Source organism: Nomia melanderi, chromosome 14, assembly GCF_051020985.1.
Source record: "Nomia melanderi isolate GNS246 chromosome 14, iyNomMela1, whole genome shotgun sequence".
NCBI lineage: Eukaryota > Metazoa > Arthropoda > Insecta > Hymenoptera > Halictidae > Nomia > Nomia melanderi.
Window position 1 is genome coordinate 6,287,619 of NC_135012.1, and position 18,843 is coordinate 6,306,461.

The 18,843-nt window shown below is 43.1% G+C and overlaps 4 protein-coding genes across 8 annotated transcripts; 2 read left to right on the plus strand and 2 right to left on the minus strand.

Moving 5' to 3' along the window:
* The first annotated feature begins 2,538 nt into the window (after nucleotides 1–2,538).
* Nucleotides 2,539–9,247, plus strand: LOC116425672 (sodium-dependent nutrient amino acid transporter 1). Its single transcript, XM_031973687.2, has 11 exons — nucleotides 2,539–2,727; nucleotides 5,235–5,324; nucleotides 5,402–5,503; nucleotides 5,586–5,835; nucleotides 6,389–6,626; nucleotides 6,702–7,076; nucleotides 7,140–7,329; nucleotides 7,884–8,060; nucleotides 8,144–8,420; nucleotides 8,503–8,597; nucleotides 8,675–9,247. The coding sequence occupies exons 1-11, from the start codon at nucleotides 2,719–2,721 to the stop codon at nucleotides 8,846–8,848; spliced, it is 1,977 nt and encodes a 658-aa protein (XP_031829547.1). The 5' UTR covers nucleotides 2,539–2,718; the 3' UTR covers nucleotides 8,849–9,247.
* A 6-nt stretch (nucleotides 9,248–9,253) lies between these two features.
* Nucleotides 9,254–11,908, minus strand: LOC116425705 (uncharacterized). 5 transcript variants are annotated; one of them, XM_076373605.1, is made up of 5 exons: nucleotides 11,456–11,908; nucleotides 10,423–10,923; nucleotides 10,034–10,289; nucleotides 9,442–9,519; nucleotides 9,254–9,384 (listed from the first exon to the last, which is right to left on the minus strand). In XM_076373605.1, exons 3-5 carry the CDS (start codon nucleotides 10,274–10,276, stop codon nucleotides 9,265–9,267), a joined length of 441 nt encoding a protein of 146 aa, XP_076229720.1. In that variant the 5' UTR covers nucleotides 10,277–10,289; nucleotides 10,423–10,923; nucleotides 11,456–11,908; the 3' UTR covers nucleotides 9,254–9,264. The 5 variants fall into 5 exon arrangements, with proteins under 5 accessions (XP_076229720.1, XP_076229722.1, XP_076229723.1 ...); XM_076373607.1 differs by having other exon boundaries at nucleotides 10,423–10,586; nucleotides 10,683–11,908; XM_076373608.1 differs by having other exon boundaries at nucleotides 10,415–10,586; nucleotides 10,683–11,908.
* Nucleotides 11,083–14,836, plus strand: LOC116425673 (sodium-dependent nutrient amino acid transporter 1). The gene is made up of 9 exons (XM_031973689.2): nucleotides 11,083–11,219; nucleotides 11,802–12,153; nucleotides 12,245–12,512; nucleotides 12,583–12,957; nucleotides 13,029–13,218; nucleotides 13,294–13,470; nucleotides 14,153–14,252; nucleotides 14,322–14,593; nucleotides 14,669–14,836. Exons 1-9 carry the CDS (start codon nucleotides 11,211–11,213, stop codon nucleotides 14,834–14,836), a joined length of 1,911 nt encoding a protein of 636 aa, XP_031829549.2. The 5' UTR covers nucleotides 11,083–11,210.
* Nucleotides 14,837–15,071: 235 nt separating this feature from the next.
* Nucleotides 15,072–18,594, minus strand: LOC116425674 (sodium-dependent nutrient amino acid transporter 1). The gene is made up of 10 exons (XM_031973690.2): nucleotides 18,444–18,594; nucleotides 17,562–17,645; nucleotides 17,196–17,472; nucleotides 16,889–17,108; nucleotides 16,434–16,805; nucleotides 16,006–16,372; nucleotides 15,843–15,942; nucleotides 15,591–15,767; nucleotides 15,427–15,521; nucleotides 15,072–15,364 (listed from the first exon to the last, which is right to left on the minus strand). Exons 1-10 carry the CDS (start codon nucleotides 18,456–18,458, stop codon nucleotides 15,221–15,223), a joined length of 1,851 nt encoding a protein of 616 aa, XP_031829550.1. The 5' UTR covers nucleotides 18,459–18,594; the 3' UTR covers nucleotides 15,072–15,220.
* Nucleotides 18,595–18,843: the final 249 nt, after the last annotated feature.

Genomic DNA, 18,843 nt, shown 5'->3' on the forward strand with positions numbered 1-18,843 from the left:
AATGCCGCACGATTCATAAAGCAAAATATACAAAATGGAGAGAATTTAATATTAAATCATTTGATTGAATTGCATTGTTGTTACTGCATATTCATCGAGCTGAATGTCACCGCATTGTATAGCATTATTTGTAATATAGAAATGTTTTTAGATAATCATCGTTGAATTGAATGAACTATAGTAATTCGATTTGACTGGGGGTCACCGGTGACCCCCGCGGTATTCATCGTGTTAACTCTTTGCGAACGTATGTCGACGTTTCGGCGAGACGAAGCGTTCATATTTGGAAGAAAAAGTCGCAAACAAATGATTTAATTACTCGAACAGCTAGAGATCAGCGTATAGTTTCCTTTTTTCCTATTGCTTAACCCTAATTGGACCACGATGTGGCTTTGAGTCACATGTGAACTTTTTATTTAAACCTTTTGATTATTTCGTATTGCACTTCCAAAAGAATTTTTTTGGGGCTTTTAAAATGTGGGCCCTATAAATAAAAACAATAATATTTTAATCATTCCTTTTGTTCTCATAAGTGACCGAGAGTCACATTGTGGTATGATTCGTTATAAAAACACGTGGTACGAGTAGGGTTAAACAATTGGTATATCATTTAACTTCATCTGCTGAAGGTTTTGTATATTTCAAAGAATCTTCGTCCGCAAAGGGTTAAACCAATGATATTATTACATTATTATTATTATTATTATTTCGAAGATATTATTGAATAACAATGTAATTTAAGAATTGCAGTATCATATAATTGATAATCATTTCTTTTTACCTTCGCTGCAAAAGAAAAAATGACACATAGAACGTTGAAGCTTCTCGTGACAGTCAACGTGTTAACACTTTCTGTTATGCATATCTAAAATGTCATGTTAATGTAGCAATTAAGCGATAGACTGAAGTCACGCAATTACGTGGAACCGGTGTACAATGTGTTGAGAATATGTAAAGTTCGCAACGTTTTCGAATGCGTTGATAACGATAGAGAGAAAAGAGATAGACTACATTCCTAAACCTAACATCAAGAAATCAGCAGGATTTTATAACTATATATACATATTCTTTTATCAAGGCTACGAGGAACACGATTTCGTAACCCTTTGAAACGGAGCTTCGAGAATACGCTCAACGCGTGTCTTGTGCTTTCTAATTTCTCATACGCCGACAAAAAGAACGGAAGCATGAGAACCAACTCGACCAGTTCGTCTAGGAGAATCCTTGACCACCACTTCTGTCACAGTGATTATTCTTTAACACTAGAACTACCGAGCATTTAATGCGATTGACATGTAATCTGTATAAAAATTGTAATAATAGATTATCCTCGTTGTCTTCAGACATTCATTATACTATTCAAGTGGAACAATGTATTTTCAAAATCATTTCGAACGTACAATCCTTTTAAGATACCAATAATCTCGAAACAAAACAACCGAAACCAGTCATTTTCAAAATGACCCATTCCAGATTTCTTCTCGCGATTATTCACCGTTTGGATGTTAAACAACTTTTGTGGATATTTACCAAAAATGCGGAAGTGATTGGGTGTGTATGCAAAAAAATTAATAAGAGTACTTATCTAATGAGATCAGAAATATTGTGTTATTACAAAAAAATATCAAAAAGTATTCAAATAAATTCACTTTGATTTATTTCTTGAAGAACATAGTAAGAAAATTATAATTCATACTGATGAACAGAAGCGCCTCCGCGCTCTCCGCAATTTTGGCGCAACACAAGAAGAGCGCTATAGTCCTCAGCACTCAAACGGTTAAAAAAGCAGATGCTTCTCTGGGAGTTGTTAAAGAAATTAATTTGGCAACATGCAAATTGAATAATGAATCGATTAAAGTCTCAATAGATGCACTCTCGAAGTTTCTATACAGAAGTTTCAGGAAGTCAATTTCAATGCTCGGTTCTAGTGTTAGAGTGCATTCAGCATTCCTGACGCGTGCGGGATTCCCCAGATCGTTCATTGATGACTCGCGTCTGATTCCGCGTACTCCCCCTTTCGCGAAGGGATAGATCCTGCTCGCGACGTCATCCTGAATAGCATTGAAGATTAATGGGTAGCCATACAGTCAGATATATGAACGTACAGATGAAGATTATCTGGAACAATGTCCTCGAAAAATAAAAGGGCACCGATCCGAAAAGCGGCTGATAAAAATGACGCTCGCTATTCTATTATCTCGAATGATTTAGAGGTGATCCGTCCACTAGATCGGCGTCGGGCGGCCGTTAAATATTGTCCAACAACACCGGCATTACGCGTTTCCCTATACACCGTATCCTCCGATCTAGTCTATCGATAACATTCGTGGATTCCATTCATCGGTAACAACAGAGGGATGACGGGTGGTTTAGCGTTGACACGGAACACCGATGGATCATCCGGAGATCGAGCACCGACGCCGGTCGCAGCCGAGTGTCGTAATTAGTCTGGAGTAAGAGGAACGTGGAGGGAAATCGCGATTCCCCCTTCTCGATCGAGTTTACCAGGTCCGACAGTCCCTACCTGCGATCACTTTCGTGATCGAGACGTCAGTGGTTGTTTGGTCCTCGCGAAGGTACCACGGCTATCGCGACAGGTGCCATAGATGTCTCAGAGCTCGAAGATCGAGACTCTCCGCGCGTCCCACATAGACGAAACCCTTCCTCCGGATCGGACAGCCGGTCTTCACGTCTCCAAGCATTGTTCGCTCGTCGAAGATGCGCGAGGTACGAGTCCCTACTCCAGATCTCGATCGGACTTTGCGTAACATTAAACTCAATCTTTGTACTATCCTTCGAGCGCAGCGTTTATCTGCGGTTTTAGTTTGATAAACCATGTTCTTTATTTGGGAACTTAATGGACGCAGTTTGTTCGGCCCCCTTAGTGTATTTACACGTCGGAGAAACATTTCTTCATTCGATGGCGAGATAAGATTAGAAAATTCGTGGGAACGCCTTTTATAAGCTCGCGTGTGGTAAATTATCGGGTAATTATATGCGCGCCGTCAATGTCGACTTCCTTGGATCTCAATATCGCCAGGGGCTGTCGGTGAAATAATATCATCGGCCCGAGAAATAAAAGTGGACAACGCTGTATCCATAATTCGAAGCGAGTACGCGCCGAACGCATTTGGAACCGACTACTTTTTTCACGCGCGGTTTCGACGCCAAGACCGTTTCTTCGTGGATCGAGTTTGATCCACTTGATCCCCGAGTTTTTGCGCGTAGTCCTCAATTACAAGCTTTATTTGTCGACCGTTGAGACGTCCCCTGATCATCTGATCAACAGATTCCCGGTACTCGGGCGACAACGCGATGACATCGTTTCTCCCTTTACGAAATCGTCGCTCGCGGGGTTAAGCTCGATTACATAAAGCCGCTCGCACGTGAAAGTCTAGAAATATTGAATCAGAGATTCGGAACGCGACAGAATTGGCAAATACGGGGGACGGTGTTCGAGAGCCGCTTCTCGGCCGACAAGGACGATGCGTCTGCCGTTAATCGGCAGCTATTCCAACGAACGAAATTTCAATTCGAACGTTCAATGCACGCGCGATTCGGTTTCGGTCCGCGCGCGACTCTTGAACGAACTGATGCCGGTGGTGGTTGCCATTGATAACCGAGAAAGCGAAGGCACGGAACAATCGCTTTCGTCGTGACGTAACGACGTCCGCGGAAATAAAGAGATCTAGGTGTATAAATGAGTCGTGAAAGTAACAAAGTCCCCCTTTGTCACTTTCTTCCGTCGTTCGGACGAATTTCTCGTTGTTTTCTTTTGGCTCGGAGTTAGACGATTAGATCGGTACGGTCGTGGTGAGAAGGACGCGAGGAGCAACCGGAAGTCATTAAGGGCTTGTCAGTCGTCCAAAGGCAGGGACCATTCGCAGTATTAGCCATACGATATCGGTAATAGTATAGCCGGTCGAACCGGCTTCATTTACGCAATGAAAAACTAATAATTGCCGTCGCGCGTTAGGAACTGTCATTTGTAGATCCTTGTGGAGCAAGGATAAACGCATACATCCGCGAGAATCTCGGTTGAGCGCGTTCGAAGATTCCATCGGTGTTTTTAAGACGAAACGATGTTGTTTAAGGACGATGACGACGAAGGAAAAGTGCGTTCAATCAACGAAATTCATCGACTAATCACGGTTCGCGATTCGCGAAGGCCGAGCCTTTCATCGGCGCGTTCTGTCGCAACGTTTGGAAATCGGATCGGTACAGCTCGGAACAGATTGGGCTCGCGATTTTTACCATAACCCGATAGCCTGCTTCCTATGCAACGAGGATCGCGTGCCGCAATCGCACCGGGTGATCCTTGTAACGTTAGATTGTCGTGTAACGACCGCGTTTCTGGTCGTTAGGAATGTTGCACGTTGTTTCCACGATGACGCAGCCTCGCTCGCGTGCGAAAACGATCGAAGTATGCCGTACAAAAACAGCGGAACGCGAAACAATCGCGATACAATGGTTCGACGAAAGTCCGCGGACAACCGATAATCTAACTGAAACTACCCGTTTAACTGTTTGCGCTCGGGAGGTGACTTTCGGTCACTATTTGATTCGATGCAACCAAACTATGAAGTTGAATATTTCAAATCAACACGTTGTATGCCATGGGGGTAACCGGTGGACTCCCAAACAAATCGAATTGCTGCAATTCACTCAATTAAACGACGATTATTTAGAAATATTTCTATATTATAAATAATGCTACCTAATGTGGTGATATTCACCTAGATAAATGTGCAATTATAATAACGCAATTCAATCAAGTGATTTACTATTATATTATTTCCATTTTGTGTATTTTGCTATATGAAATCGTGCGTCGTTTAACGTGTCAAACTCTGTATTGCTACGTGAAATATTGATGTAAAACACCTTTGTTGACTTCATTTATCTATGGATTACTATTGAATTCGTTTCAAACGATATAGCCTGTATCTCGTCAGAAAGCGTTGAATCTTCCCATTGAAAAACTTTTGAGCGCGAAGGGTTAAAACTATCCGTTGCATGTCTGTTTCATGCCAACTATTTCTCTATCGCTTAATTATCCCGAGTGAACGAACCGTGACGCTAAACAACTCATTTCTCTGTATAACCGTTCTTATTGTCGTGTCCAAGGCCGCTTTCCGAAGTTTGCGTTACGCGAGTAAAGCCATGCGTTGCTTCACCCGCGCCGAGGTTCGTCCTGCACGGAATCGCTTCGCAACGAATTCATTTTCTTCCAGCATGGTAGAGAAAACGCGGCGTTCGTGGGAGACGATGGCCTCGCGGCGTCCAATTTCCAGAAACGGGACGAGAACGGCGTCACGCGGAAGGTAACTCTCGCTGATCATCCATCTCATTCTTTCGCGAGCTACCTACGGGCAGTTTGAAATTCTTTAGAATTTTCTAGGTGCACGGGAACAAAGATACCTTCAATTTCCAATATGGGGAGTACGATTGCGGCCAGGACGATCGCAAATCGCCGGTCTCTCTGTCGGTCCCGGAAGAAATGGTACGTCCCTTTACGTTATCGAATCCTCGCGTTGTTTCGCGCAATTAATGCGAATTAACGATACGCAAATGGCGCGGCGAAGACCATCGCGGAGAACGGCAAGGAGAGAGCAACGTGGAACAACGGCGTAGAATTTTTAATGTCCTGCATCGCTATGTCGATCGGTCTGGGGAACGTTTGGAGGTTCCCGTTCACGGCCTACGAAAACGGCGGCGGTGTTTTCCTGATACCGTACATCATCGTTCTCTTCATCGTCGGCAAGCCTTTCTATTATCTGGAGATGATAATGGGACAGTTTTGCAGCAGGTCATCGGTGAAAATGTGGGCGGCAGGTGCGACTTCACTTTTACCCCTGATCACCTAAAATTTATTTCAACAGATCAATCAATGGAATATAATAGATTAACACGTTGACTGCCACGGTGGTCACCGATGACCGGAGTTATTATTAATTAGAATAAGAAACTTGATTTTAAATAAAAATATTTAGTAACATAAGTAGCTTGATCATAGCGTAACATGACTACCGTGATACTAAACCGCTAATAATTATATTCAATATCATTTGCCTTTGTTATTAACACTTGAACTACCAAGAATTTAATACGATTAATATGTAATCCCTACAAAGATTGTAACAATAGATTATCTCCAGTTTCTTCAGACATTTATTATAGTATTCAAATAAAACTATTTATTTTCAAGATCATTTCAAATATTGAATGCTTTTAAAATATCAATAATTGCGAAACAAAAGAATCGAAACCAGTCATTTTAACTGGTACGGTAGTTCTATTGTTAAAGAATAAGTATTACTATTCAAAACGCTGGAAATTCTCGTGGCAGTCAACGCGTTAAACGAAGATTCTCCCGATCGTTTCACAGTACCAGGATTTCGTGGCGTTGGCTGGGCCCAAATGTTCTCAATGCTCGCCGTGGGTACTTACTATTGCTCTCTGATGTCTGTCACTCTCTTCTATTTATTCGCAAGCTTCCAATCGATACTTCCTTGGTCCACGTGCCTCGAACAGTGGGGAGACAACTGCGTTGATTCAGGAAAATCCGAGAATGCCACTAAACGGAACGGTACGAGCATGGTTAGTTCCGCGGAACTCTATTTTCGGTAAGCTGTTCCGTCCCCCTGATCTCTCTAAACAAAACGTCTGCTTATATAAAATCTTTAAACCTGTTCCTTCAGGAGAATAGTGTTGAAAGAGAAGCAGAGCATCGACGATGGTATCGGCGCACCGGATTGGAAGCTGACGGTCTGCCTGTTAATCTCGTGGCTCTGCATATTCGGCGTTCTAGCGCGCGGAGTGAAGACTTCGGGAAAAGCGGCGTATTTTCTCGCCATTTTTCCGTATGTGGTCATGATCAGTTTACTGGTCCGAGCTGTAACCCTCGAGGGAGCCGTGAATGGAATCATTTTCTTCATCAAGCCGGATTGGTCGAAGCTGTTCGACGCGAACGTTTGGTACGCTGCCGTCACCCAGTGTTTCTTCTCGTTGTCGGTGTGCTTCGGCGGTGTCGTCATGTACTCCTCCTACAACAATTTCAGGCACAACATATACAGGTGTTAAATCGCGTTAGTGAGTGATCTATGTTTATCTCGGATGAGAGAACTCCAATTTTTTAGGGACGTAATAGTGGTGACCACATTGGACACGTTCACCAGCCTGATGGCAGGCTTCACGATTTTCGGTATACTGGGTAACCTGGCCCACGAACTGGGCACGGAAGACATCGGCAACGTCGTTCGCGGTGGGACCGGTCTCGCTTTTGTCTCTTACCCCGACGCTATCGCGAAATTCAACGTTCTACCTCAGGTGAGACGCAGACACTTGCCCCTCAATTAGACCAGTGGTCGGCACGTACAGTGCGATTGAAACTTCGTGTCCCATGCGCAGAAACCCTCAATTGCAATTCTCAATCAGATTGAGGACGTTTTTAGCAAAGGCCAGCTCAGGAGTACCCTAATTAAGTTAATAATAATGTACCTACCTGCATAGTTTAAGTTTAAAAAATTTGGCTCTCAAAAGAAATTTCAATCGTACTGTTGACATTTGGCTCTGTTGACTAATGGGTTTGCCGACCACTGGACTGGACGAACCGTTCAAGAACCTTTGCAGGATACGCTGAAAAGTAAAAGAGACCGTAGTCCATAGAAACGTGTATAAGTAAACGCAAACCAGAAGCGAATACGACTCGGATGTTATTGTTGTATCGCATGCAAATTAATACGAGGCGTTCAGGGTGATCGAGATACGTTGAAGGATCGATCGCGCATCGACCAGATTATAGTTTGAGCGTCACCTCGAGGTGATCCAGATTCCAATCTTCTCCGAACGAACTATCGCAACATTTCTACGGTTGTTCGCAGCTCTTTTCCGTGTTGTTCTTCTTGATGCTCTACGTCCTCGGCATTGGAAGCGCCATCGCTATCGCGGGGGCCGTTATCACGATCATAAGCGATCAATTTCCACACTGGAAGTACTTTTACATAGTGGCTGGTACCGTTTCCGGGGGATTTCTCGCTGGAACCATTTATTGTACACCTGTAAGTAGAATCACTCGTCGACGATCGTATTCACTGTATCATTAGAAACAATAAGAAATTATGTATCTTTGAACTTTACAAAGGGCGGACAATTCATCTTGGAACTAGTCGATTACTATGGCGGCTCTTTCATCATCTTCATATTAGCCACTCTCGAGATTACTGGTATCTTCTGGGTGTACGGCTTGGAAAATTTCGTAGACGATGTGGAGTACATGTTGAGAAGAAGACCGTCCATGTATTGGAGGCTGTGTTGGGCCGTCATCACTCCTGTTTTGCTGGCTGTGATCTTAGTTTACACGTTGGTCACTCTGACGCCTGTTACTTACAGCGGTATTTCGTATCCTAAGAGTGCACACGGTACGTACAGTTTCAAAGCAGCGCGATGGCATAGTTCTTTTTAGTGTTCCGATTCACGTTGTTTTGTTAAATAAAATTGTAGCTGCTGGATGGACTCTTTGCGTGTTTGGGGCACTGCAAGTTCCTTTCTGGTTCATCTATACCGTAATGTCCAATAAAGGATCGAAGCTAGTTGAGGTAGGAAGAATCATTGTTCGCTGGATCATTGGTCCATAAGTTTCTAAAATAAATTAAAGATTCATTTTCTCGCGCAGAGGATCGGGTCGGCTTTCAGTCCGTCCTCGGATTGGGGACCCAAGAACGCCGCGGAGCTGGCCTCCTGGCGCGAATTTAAGGAAACTAAACGGAAAATCCGCGAGAAACGAGAGTGCTCGAGATTTAAGCAGTTCATTTACGTGGCACTCTGCATGGAGGATAAACTCGCGTGATATGGCAGTCTTAAAAGCCATCGGCGTATCTTTTTCACGAAGATTTTTTCTATTTTTTACGAAGTAGTTTTGTACCTTTAGACTGAAAGAAGCACTCTCGAAGAAGATGGACGCCTTTGAGCATCGGAGCGTTCACTTTACCGAGTACTTAAGAAACTGACGAGCCTCTGGAAGGACGGAAATAGTTGCCAGACGTCCATCGTCTTCGTTATGTGTCGATCGACGAGCACGACGGATCACAGTATTTATTTGCAAGCCAATGAACTGTGTTGCTACATAGTTTCTGTGACTTCTATCGACGCAAGAACGTATTTATAAAGCAAATAAACTCACGCATTTATTTATCTACATTGCTATTCGTTTTTGTACTACCAGTAGATTTCGCACAGCTGCAAATCTTAAATAGATTCGGAAGTTCAATGGTGATCAATAAAGTCCTCATCATTCTCAAATTCTTTTTCTTCTTCTTCTTCTTCTTCTCCTTCTTCTTCTTCTTCGTGTGCGCTAGTGATTAACTTCTCCTTCACTTCTTTCTCCTAAAATGATCTCAATATTTAACATTGTTCTATTTAGAAATACGAAATAATACAGACTTTTGATTCGAGTCTCCTTCGTTCGATCGCTAATTCCAGTTCAAGTTCCTTCCGCCTTTTTCCTCGTTCCTCGCATACCTAAATCATAATGTATAGGTGTTGCACTTCAAATTCACCTTCTTGCAAATCAAATTCATTTTCTTGCAAATAAAGTACTTCTACATGTACATTTTATTTAAAAGAAAACATCAAATGTTAATTAGTTAGTAATAAACCAAAAAATTTCATTACAAAGAGGTGTATTACATATTTATTTATAAGTAATTACCAATTCATTAAAGTTGGCACATATTACGTATATAATTCATATAATTACATATAATTATGTAGATTCAAAGTGTGAATATGAAAATTACATACGAAACCTGTGCAGGTCATTTTTACACACAACCTAGTCTATAATGCATAACGCATTCATATAACTAATTAATATTTAATATTTTTTTAAATAAAATATATATATATATATATATATATATATATATATATATATATATGATGAACTTGATTTGCAAAATGGTAAATTTGGAGTGCAAAGCTTACATGCATCGAGTAGACGGTAGACGTTAAAACCGATAGAATAAAAACGAACCTTATAATTTAACAGCCAGTGCCCGAGATACTCAATCGGATCGGAGGGTTTCTTAGCAACGATCTCTCGAACAGCGCGCGACAAAGGTTCGCTCAAGTGGTTTTTCAAATAAATTCCATCCGGTGACAAATATTCATCGGAAGACGAAGGCGGAGACACAGAGGAGTCGATTTCTTCTCGGTTCTTAGCTTCAAGGACCCACAATTCTCCAAGCTCATCAATGTCCTTCGCCGAGAAACCCATCGCTTTCAGCAATCTAAACGAAAACGTGACATTTAAAGTTCACACAATTATGTCACAGGCATTTCTTCCGTTTCTCCACCTGACAAATTCATCTGTGAAGCCTACTTCCAACAAGCTTGCGATCAGACTCTCACTAACCGATCTACCTCTCAGAAACTTTATAATTTCTTCTCGAGGAACTAACGCAGCATGAGAAATCTCTGCTTTCTCCAACTCCATAACGACAGCTAATTTATTTAGAGCCTTGAACTGCCGTATTCGCGTCGCAACCCAAACTTCACTGCACTTCGGACGGTCGATCGAATGTTTCCTAAAAACGCGTATATCGTTACGCGTAAATATATTATTCTGCGATATTACTGACGACCTCGATAACAATTAGATACGCATTGTTACACTTTGAAACCTCTTGATCGGTAGAATAATTTTTCACCGATTGGGACAGTCCGTTTTCCATCCTTCCCATCCTCCTCGGTGTGAAGACGATCCTCGTATTCTCCGATCGCGGCGATTGCCGTATTGGCCACGGAAATGTTAATGAAAAACCTCGATCGATGACAGATCGGAAATATCAATCATCCGGGATTGCGTGGTTCGCGTTATCCGTGTGCCGGATCGGAATGTGGCCCGGTGCAAATGCTCTTTTCCTGTGCGGCGAATAACATTAATAATATTGTACCAGCTAGATGAGTTCCTTATCGGATCGAGTGTACAGAATTGCAGTATAATCTAAATGTTGGAATCTCGGTAGCCTTATCGCCAAGGTTTTTTGAGTGCCCGTGGGGTGAGCACAGTATCGGCACACATTTCCTCATATAAAGAGCCCGCGCGTGATGTCGATCGCTTAATCACGCGGGCAAACCGATCGATTCACCGTACCGATCCATTCTCTCCAACAACCCTTTCGTTTCTTCACGTCGAACGTCGAGTTTACATGGAAATGGTGAGTAACAGTGCACGTTCATTTTTTTTCACGAACAAGTTCACCGTAAAAACTGTCAGCTCGGATATTCGACGATTCGAACGAACTTTCCTTCGCCGGACGCGATAATCGGTGTCATTACTGTTGTAGAATTTCTAATGAGATGTTTACAAAGCGTTTCCAATTCGTATCAGTAAAGCTGCATTTTTACCGTTATGCAGGAGCGTCCATAAATCAAGACTCGCGACCCGACTTACCGTTCAACTTTATCGAATTCGATAAACTTCTGTCGCCTTAGGAGTTTCTTATAAATTTTCGTCGGAGGATAACGCTTGGAGTACGTAGCCTCGGATTGGGTACCTTTTCGTCGCGTAGCCAATGAAACCCCGAACAATACCGGAAGAGATAAACGATCTGAATCGTATTTTTGAGGGAGACACCCGCGATAGAGAGATTTTACTCACGCGATAAGAACCGGTGCGAGCTCCGTAAAGAGCTTAAAGCTTATTGCCGCGCTATCTCGAACGCCCAGAATCTCTCAATCTACGACATAAACGTCCGGTCCGATAAAACTGATCAATGCCACGCGTTTTTTTTCTGCAGAACAATGAAATGCAGCGTGGACATCAAAATCCAGCGTTCGTCGCGGATGAAACGGAATACGAGGCTGGCTACAGGAAGCACAGGGAATCGGAAGTGGAGGAGATCGAAACGAGGGGCACATGGAACAACAGCATAGAGTTCCTGATGTCCTGTATCGCCATGTCCATCGGGTTCGGCAATATCTGGAGGTTCCCGTTCACGGCGTACGAAAACGGGGGCGGTGTTTTCCTCATACCTTACATCATCGTGTTGTTTCTCGTCGGGAAACCGTTCTACTATTTGGAAATGATAATAGGACAGTTCTCTTCGTCATCGTTCATCAGGGTGTGGAACGTGTCCCCTGCATTTGTCGGTATTTATCGCTGATAAAGTCTAGAATCTCGAATATCATCGGTGGTTTTCCTACTATAATTGTTGACTCGAGTGCACGTTAATCCTCTCAGGCGTTGGCTGGGCTCAATTCTATTCGACCATCGCTTTGATGACTTACTACAGCTCACTGATGTCTTTGACGCTGTATTTTTTAATCGCGTCCTTCTCCGCCGAGCTGCCCTGGTCGAAATGTAGGGAAGAATGGGGTAAATACTGCGTGGATTCTGGCCACAAAGTGAACAATAACGGTAGTACCTTCGACGCTGGACCCGGAACAGCCAGCGCGTTTCATCTGTTGAGCGACGAGCAGTACAGAAGCTCGGCCGAATACTACTTTACGTAAGTCAGCATTTTGACTCGGGCAGTATATACTCGCGTTTGGGTTACGGGACATTGTTATCCATTTCAGAAAGGTTGTTCTCCAGGAGAAGGACAGTATCGCCGATGGAATAGGGTTGCCGGATTGGAGTTTGACTCTCTGTCTGCTAGTTAGTTGGCTCTCGGTGACTCTGGTTACTTCCCAGGGGGTGAAAAGTTCGGGGAAAGCTTCCTACTTCCTCGCGATTTTCCCCTACATCATTTTGATCTGCCTCCTGATCAGAGCGGTGACCCTCGAGGGCGCTGGAACCGGTATCTTGTACTTCATCACGCCTAAATGGTCGAAACTTTTGGACCCGTCGGTCTGGTACGCCGCCGTGACTCAATGCTTCTTCTCTCTTTCCGTTTGTTTCGGATCTATCATCACCTATTCGTCGCACAATGACTTTAAGCACAACATATACAGGTGAAATGCAAGCTACCGCTGCGGTTCGCGTCTAGAGAGAACTAATTCAATAGTATTACGTACTATCTTAGAGACGTGATGATCGTGACTAGTCTCGACACGGTGACGAGCCTAATAGCGGGTTGCACGATTTTTGGAATTCTTGGGAATCTCGCGCACGAGATGAACGCGACGGACATTAACAAAGTGGTCAAGTCTGGCGCTGGTTTGGCGTTTGTCTCCTATCCCGATGCTATCGCGAAATTCTCTTTCCTGCCACAGGTAGCGTACGCAAATTTCGAACATTGAACGTTAAATCAAAATACGCGCCTGCAAAGTATTTATGTACTTCCACAGCTGTTCGCGGTTTTATTTTTCGTGATGATGTTTGTCTTGGGGGTCGGCAGTATCGTGGGAATGGTGTCCGGTGTAGTCTGCGCCTTGAAGGAGAAGCTACCCAACCTGAAGTTCTGGCAGATCGTACTTCCAGTGTGTCTAGTGGGATTTTCTGTCAGCACGATATACGTGACACCGGTAGGCGAATGGAATTTTCATTAATTTTACAATAATTAGAATGAATCCGTTGAATGGTACACAATGTAACAATAACAGATGAATGTACTTACGTCGTGTATCTGTAACGAACTCGCGTTAACCGTTTGAGTGCCGCGATCGCGCTTCTCAGTAACTATATCTAAAAGTGCCAGCCTATCGGTTAGTAGAATCAAATTAAATTTATTTATTTGTTTTCCTTCTAATTACTTACTTTAATTTCTGTTGTTACCTGCTTAGACATGGAACGATCGCGTTATTTACAATATTTTTATATAAAAATAGAAAAGCGTAATTCAGTCTCTGTACTGAAACGAAAGGAGCGCGATCGCGCCGCTCGGCACATTTCGACCGGGTTTTTGCAAAGTCCGATGACACTCAAACGGATCATTATATCAACAATACTGTATCAACTACAGAAGATTGGACCTCGATGTTTTCAGTCGATCGTCGAGATCTATATTTCGGAGATATTCGTTATCGATGTGTTTCAGCAGTACCGCGTCATTCGGTCGACTGATATGTCAATGTTCTATCAAAAAAAAAAACAGATCATGATAACAAGAAGCGCCATGGATGACGTTAATCCCGGGCACGGTTACGTATGCCGGTGTATTTCAAATAATTCAGATATTTTACAGTTGAAATGTTCCGCTTCCCGCAGGGCGGCCAATTCTTGTTGACGCTGGTCGATTATTATGGCACTTCGTTTGTCGTCTTTATCCTGGCATTCTTCGAAATCACAGCGGTGATGTGGTTATATGGTTCGTATTCGCTTTAAAACACTTCTGAAACGTTAGAACTGGTTCCTGCAAATGAAACGTTGTCGACAGGCATAGAGAATTTCGTAGACGATCTCGAGTTCATGATGGACAAAGAAACGAGCAGCTATTGGAGAATCTGTTGGTTCTTCGTGACACCATTAATTTTAATAGTAATCTTTCTTTATACCGTCGCAACCCTATCACCGGTGACTTACGGTGGAAAAGAATTTCCGACGTCAGCTCACATTGCCGGTGGAGTTCTACTTTGCTTCAGCGTCTCCCAAATACCGTTGTGGATGATAGCGCAACTGATGAAGAACAGACGACTGCCATTCTTGAAGGTACCATTCTTCGACGAAGATCGAGGCTCGCTTTTCTTATCGATCAAGGGTTAACGAATCGTGACTTCATTATAGAATTTAAATGCGTCGTTCATGCCGTCGTTGAAATGGGGGCCAAGGGGAACCAAGTGTAAAAAGAGCTGGCTCCTTTTCAAGGAAGAAAGAAAAAGGGAGAGGAGTCTGAGGACGCAGCCCAGGTGGCTTCAGTTAGTTTACATCTTGTTCCGTGTAAAACCAAAATAAAAAGGAGATACGCTTAGTGACAGGCGTTGAAAGCTAGGTCCTCCAGTTGTTCCGAAAAAGAATGATCACCTTTGATCGACGGCGAAGTGCTTCGTCGATCGATATCTCGTTGGTAAAGCTAATTATTTGTAAATTTCGTGGAACGTTTGATACTCTAGAAAATCGGAAGATCTTATCTTGGATCAAAAGACTTACGATCACTTCAGAAACAGACGATAAAAATTACGACAACGAAATGTAAATCTACGCACTCCCAATACACGACTGTTTAACATAATTAGGCTTAGCATGTTTATTTAAAAATGAAGTCTAGTACGAAACACGCGAAAATCGGTGGATATCTTGTCAGTTGCATCCATCGAAATCCGCATACTATTGTTATCTTTAATCACCGAACAACGCTCTCATAATTCTTGATCTTTTCTTACTCGAATTCATCCGCGATATCCTCTTCGCGTTCTTAAACTCTTTCCATTCTTTGTACTTTGTCGGATCCTTCGGACCCCATTCGGAATTTGGTTTGAGGATCTAAAAATGTAAAGAAAAATAGATTCCAAATATCTCGTTGCTTTATTCTCTTTATTGCTTACGTCCAGAGGAGGCTTGTCTCTGTTCTGAATCCTGGTAATAACGACCCACAGAGGAAACTGTACCACTCCCAATCCCAAAAGTACCCATCCAGCCGCTGAAACAGCACGAGCGCGTTCAGGAAACGATCATTATACATTCGTTTTCTTTGAATACGTCTCCCTACCGTAAGCTGAAGTCGTATAATATTCGCCGTTGTACTTGAGGGGCGACAGCTCGAGCAGGAAATAAATTAAAATCGTGAAGAGCGATAACGGAGTGGCGAAATTCCAGCAGAATCTCCAGTAAAAAGACGGTCGAGTGCCTACCATGAATTCCACGTCGTCCAAAAGGTTGTCGACACCTGCGTGGTAGGAACAATTGATAAAACACTTCTCGCCGATGATATTGTGCGACCGGAAAGATGGACAAACCTTACCGTAAACCCAGGAAACCGCAACCAATTCGAAAGAGGCGAGAAACACGATGATGAACGTCCCACCGAAATAGTCCACCAAGTTCAAGATACCCTGTCCTCCCTATACGAGTGATCGAAATTAGAATTAAGCTTCTTAACTGCACGGGAAACGCGTGTTACTCACCCTCGTGCAATAAACGATTCCCACCAAGAAGCCGAGGACTGTAACAACGGCGGCGACTTTCCAATTTTGAAACCTGGGGAACCTGTCTTTGATAATACTGACAATGACGTTGGTAAAAGCAACCGTGGTGCCGATTCCTAACACAAACAGCATGAGAAAGAAGAGCACAGCGAACAGTTGCGGAACCACGGTGAATTTAGCGAGCGCTTCCGGATAGGAAATGAAAGCGAGGCCCGTGCCACCGCGTACCACGCTCCTCACGTCTGTTTTGCCCAGCTCGTGGGCGAGATTCCCTAGAATCCCAAAAATCGTTGTTCCCGCGATAAGACTCGTGCCTAGATCCATCGTTGTCACTACCGTGCAGTCCCTGCGAAGAGGGAAAGACGACATTTCATCGAGACCAGTGGAAATCAATGAAAGACAATTACCTCGTGACATTATGGTCGAAACGATTGTACGAGGAATACATGGTAACAGCGCCGAAACAGACACCCAGAGAGAAAAAGGACTGAGTGACAGCGGCGTACCAAACCGCAGGATCAAGAATTTTCTCCCACGTTGGTTTGAATAAGAATATTATACCATCCACAGCCCCGTCGAGCGTAACCGCCCTCACCAACAGCGTGATCATGATCACATATGGAAACAAAGCGAGAAAGTAGGCAGCTTTGCCGCTGCTTTTCACGCCGTTGCGGAGTACCAAGAAGACGCACACCCAGCTGGCTAAAAGACAAAGGACCAACTTCCAAGATGGTTCTCCAAGTCCTTCTTGAAGTCCTACTTCATTGAGAACTATCTTCCTGAAAACGGAACGAGTCCTCAACAAGTTTGTTCGAGCCGCGACCTTAGTTAGGTTAGTCTCTCGTGTTTCTCGAATACCTACCGGAAATACAGGTCGGCCGAACTACTTTTATTGACGTTAAACGTGGTCTCGTGGGTAGCCGACGTGCTGTCGAAACATTCGTCGCCCCATTCCTCGTGGCAAAAAGTCCACGGAAGAACCGGTTGAAAGCTGGCCAACAGGTAGTACATCGTCAAGGCCATCAAAGAACAATAGTAGGTGACCACCGAGAAAACGGATACAGCTATACCGAATCCAATCCCTGAAACGCGGTCAAAACAAATGCGCTTAGACCCGGAGGAAATTTCATCGAGGAAATAATCGAATCCGATTGGTTCGGGGCGAATACCTTTAAAGGCGGGCGACAAAGACCAAATTTCCACGCAGGATCTGCTGCTAAATTGTCCTAGGATCATCTCCAAGTAGTATACAGGCTTGCCGATGATGAAGAGCACCACGAGGTACGGCACGAGGAACGCACCGCCTCCGTTTTCGTACGCTGTACTGGGAAACCTCCAGACGTTGCCTAAACCAACGGAGAACGCCACGCAGGACATCAGGAATTCCATATTGCTTCCCCATTGGGCACGCTCGCATTGTTCCGGCGCAGCTGCGACATCCATTGACTACGAAAATATACAAACGAATAGCACAATGTATTATGATCGATAAAATTCAATTAAAAAATGATAAGATAGAAGAAGAAGAAACCCACTCCATTTTCTAACTGCTTCTCGTTCCCGGATATGACGGAGAGCCTGTAAGAACCTGGTACGTCTTCATTGCACGTGGAATCATTCTGGACAGAAAAATCGACGATTTCATTACCTTCCGTTTATTATTTACCTCGCAGCTGGATTATCTTCCTCTTATTATCTGACAATTTTGCGCGATGCAATTCGTGCAATTAACGTGGTGTTTACATAAGCGTGTCGTCTACCATTCGCGAATATTTTCTCTCAATTTTAAGCTGCTATTAAAGCGCAATCAAGGAAATATCGAATCCGTTACGAATCCGTTCCGTGAAAGGAAAAATATATTCGGGAAACATTGTTTTCATATATATGTATAGATGTATATGAAAATCTGTGTATGTACATACATATAATTTGGAAAGCCATCAATTCTGAGACGTTTCGAAATAGACCAACATTGTTATTCAAATAACCGAAAGCAAGCTTTGATATAAGTTTATAACTGCAATTTAGATTAGCTTCGCGAAAAAGATAATTGACATTTATAGCAACAAATGATTTACACTTTCTAACAGTTGTTTGTTAGGTGTTAAGGTTCCACGTTATCGCAATAGAGAAGATCACGAAAATGAAACTATCGTAAGAATGTCACTTCGCCCGTGACACGAAATTTTTAAGGAATCACCTGTTAACGATATGATTTCCTTCGGTCGTTCTAGCCACGATTCTCGAATAATTTTTAGATATGTATATCTCATAGAACGATACGGAATTCAATAAAGGCATATTCAATTGGTGATTCGTTCAATTATTCATCTGATTATTGACTTCGCTTTGAAATACGTAAGTTTGTTTATCAGGAATCGCATAAAATTACACGGAAACACACGAACGATACGAACCTTGTGACAGTTCATAATCACTTGAACACATACGATCGCACCTCCAGTTCTAATTCAACGATCTGCACACGATCTTTGCGAGGCAACAGGCTTTGAAAGACTGATCGACGGCTTTTATTCAACTGCACGAACAACACGTCGAAAGAATTCATGGGAACAAACGGCCACTTCCATTTTCGCATTGAAGGATTCCACTTATCAAATTTCCCTTGCAATCCGTCTTGATTCGCTTTATCCGTTATCTGAAAACAAACGTTTTACGATCACGTTCAACTCGTAAAATCCCTGGTGGACTCGTAACGTCGATGAACAAATTTTTATCTATACACGGAAGATACATAAGTACTTGGTTCGTGATATAATTTTACCCTTAACGTATACGAATGCTCGTCATCCGAAA